The 3,208-nt window shown below is 28.6% G+C and overlaps 2 protein-coding genes across 2 annotated transcripts in view; one reads left to right on the forward strand and one right to left on the reverse strand.

The window, feature by feature from the left end:
- Window positions 1-1,655, forward strand: part of LOC107494964 (uncharacterized) — a 2,978-nt gene extending 1,323 nt beyond the window's left edge. The window contains 5 exon segments of the mRNA XM_052263117.1: window positions 3-83; window positions 179-390; window positions 694-900; window positions 1,251-1,331; window positions 1,409-1,655. Coding sequence (XP_052119077.1) covers window positions 3-83; window positions 179-390; window positions 694-900; window positions 1,251-1,331; window positions 1,409-1,655 — 828 coding nt within the window.
- A 537-nt stretch (window positions 1,656-2,192) lies between these two features.
- The window catches only part of LOC107494963 (2-methylene-furan-3-one reductase-like), an 8,358-nt gene continuing 7,342 nt past the window's right edge, over window positions 2,193-3,208 (reverse strand). The window contains exon 4 of the mRNA XM_021125905.2: window positions 2,193-2,201. Within this exon, the coding sequence (XP_020981564.2) occupies window positions 2,193-2,201 (9 nt within the window). The remainder of the gene's footprint in view (window positions 2,202-3,208) is intronic.

Genomic DNA, 3,208 nt, shown 5'->3' on the forward strand with positions numbered 1-3,208 from the left:
GGTGCAAGTTTTGCTTGAAGGTGTTTGACAGCCCTAACTCGCGCAGGGTTCACCAAGAAAAATGCCAACTCTCTGGACTAACTGTATATACATACATCCATCTATATGACTTGTTAGAAACTAATTTGATTAAAAAAATTTTAATTAACTTTCTTTACTGCTGCATATTATATAATAGGGAATGATTGGTCGGTTTTCTAGCATGGGTCTTCGAGATAATTTGACAATTGGATCAAGAGGAGCACCAGTAGTTGCACTTGCTTGTAAAATGGTTGGTGGTGGCAGTGATGGCTCACTTGATCTTTGTGCAAGAGTCTGCATAATTGATGAGCATGAGAACATCATCTTTCATTCTTATGTCAAACCACCATTTCCAGTCACTAATTATAGGTTCGTATTATTAATCACTTTAGTAACTTCCATTATTACGTCCAACCAGCTTCTCAAGTGATTAGCTCATTTGTTCGCGTAATTAAGTATTAGAATTTGAATTCCATCTTGTGTATGCAACAATCTTTATTGGCCAACAATAAATTCTTAAATGAATTAGTATTTAGTTTGCCGAATAGTTGAAAGATATCCAGGGAAACAAAAGAAAAAAATTTTCATTAGGTCTTGGTTAAACTGTTAATGATTTTGATTGAAAAGGAAAAGAAGGAATTATGATTAATGCAGATTATGATTGATGAACAGGTACGAGACAACAGGTATTAGAGCAGAATATTTGAGGGATGCAATACCAATGAGGCAAGTTCAGAGGAAGATTCAAGACTTCCTTTGCAATGGAGAGCCCATGTGGACAATTAGAGCAAGAGGTGGCAAGGCCAGGATTCTTGTTGGTCATGGTTTGGATCATGACCTAGAATGTCTCCAAATAGAATATCGACCAGAAAAGATAAGGTAATTAATATTAACAAGCATAAAATATTAAATATACATCTTTATTTTTATAATTTATTTTATGTTATAAAAAATAAATTTCATATTTTCTTTTATTTTTAATCAATTATTTCAATATAAAAATTGAAAGTTTTGTGCATATAAAATATACACATCAAATAGTGTATATAATATTTTTCTTTAATAAATTTAATTCAATATTATTAGACACACATAACATGAAACTATGTATAGATTCACAATACACTTTATAATAAGAAGAATAGATATAGGTACCACAATATTTTATATTGTAGTATAATTGCATCAGTATCCAGAATTTAAAACGTGTCAAATTTGTGTGTCAACAGGGACACTGCAAAATACCCTCCTCTGATGAAAACAAGCAAGTTGAGCAACTCACTTAAATACTTAACACAAACATATCTAGGGTAAGTAACAATCTCAAAAAGGAAAGGAAAGACAGTACATGTGAAACATCAATGTTAATAAGGGTACTTTTTTGCAGGTATGACATTCAAACTGGGATACAGGATCCTTATGATGATTGTGTTGCAACAATGAGACTCTACAAGAGAATGAGGTCCCAGGCACATAGAATGGAGGATTACCCTTTGGCATCTGACCCTCAGAACAGAAACAATTTTGCTTCTTGGAGACAAAGTGAGCTTGAAAGAATGAGTCCTGAACAAATGCTTGAAATTTCAAGGTCTGATTACTATTGCTGGTGCATGGATTCCTTATATACCTCATGAATCTGATGATGGGTCCTACCAGTATATCTCATTTTATTTAATTTCTACTAATTTAAGAACAACAAATAAAGTATACTATATATGTTTCGGTTATTAGTTTTGAATAGTAGGTTTATATCATATATAGCTTGCACTACTCAATATAGTAGCTAGATATATATGTGTATGTATGATATATTTCAATGTGTTATTGTTGAGTATTATAATTTTACCTATACTATTAATAAATGATGAGATTGTCTTTTATTTTGGTGTACAAATTTTTCTTTTCAATTTTGCTGTTAAATTAAAATTTCAAAGTAAACAAACAATAAAATAGTATGCTTGTAATTACAATATATGTTTCAATAATCCATACTACGAAGAAGAGAGTAGTGTTTATTTGCGGTTGTTCATATTCTACTCTTAGATCATTAATCGCCTTTACCTTTTAATTTACTTTTCATTTTAGTTGTTAATATTACTCTTCTTTACTTCACTTTTTCAATCTTCTTCCTCCTCTTGCTTCTTTTTTTTTTTTTTTCTTGTTTGGAATTATCACTTAACCTATGTGAACCAAAGGAAGAACAAGATCAAGCAAACAAACCAAAGTTTTGATATAAAGTCTAATAACATCAATCAATATCATACCTAAGTCACATTTAGACTTACGCCAATATATATATTATTTAATTTTTTACCCAAATAAAATAAAATTCTTATTAACAGATTGTCCTAAACCATTTCTCATTATATATTTATTCTCTTTATTTCATGTAAATAAAATCATTATTACAGGATATATATATATAGGGTTCTACGATTTGTAAACATAAATCATTGTTCCTGCAGCAATTTTGCAATATAGTTTGCCATTATCAAATTATTACTCTCTAGCTACCAAGATGTAGTAAGCGCATGCCCACAAAACACGAAATCGTTTGACCCAACCATAATTTACTAAGGTCTAGGTAAAAAAACACTAAATTTATACATCCTATAACGATTTATCATGTAGGAGATAAAACACAAGAAAATGCCATGGTTTAATAGGCACTTGATAGGAATAAATCACCAAGATACCACAAATAATTTGGTAGTGCATATTAAGGGTCTAAAATCATTTTCCTCTAAACAATTTCGCAAGAACCACCCAAATCTCCTATTGACCGGCATTTGTACGTTGCGACTAAGGAGAAAGGAAAAAGAGTGTAGTGATGAATGAGTTAGATCGTTTGTACCAATTAAATGGCATTGTTTATGTGGCAAAACTTATAAACAAAGAGGTTAGTTGAATAATTTTTTATTGGAAAAATATAGAAAAACAACTTTTTTACAAGTCAACATAAGTAGTTCTATTATAAGTTAACTTTTTATTTATTATTATTATTATTATTATTATTATTATTATTATTATTATTATTATTATTATTATTATTATTATTATTATTATTATTATTATTATTATTATTATTATTATTATTATTATTATTATTATTATTATTATTATTATTATTATTATTATTATTATTATTATTATTATTATTATTATTATTATTATTAATCAATAACAA

The sequence above is a fragment of the Arachis duranensis genome, chromosome 6 (genome assembly GCF_000817695.3).
Source record: "Arachis duranensis cultivar V14167 chromosome 6, aradu.V14167.gnm2.J7QH, whole genome shotgun sequence".
In the NCBI taxonomy this organism is placed as follows: domain Eukaryota; kingdom Viridiplantae; phylum Streptophyta; class Magnoliopsida; order Fabales; family Fabaceae; genus Arachis; species Arachis duranensis.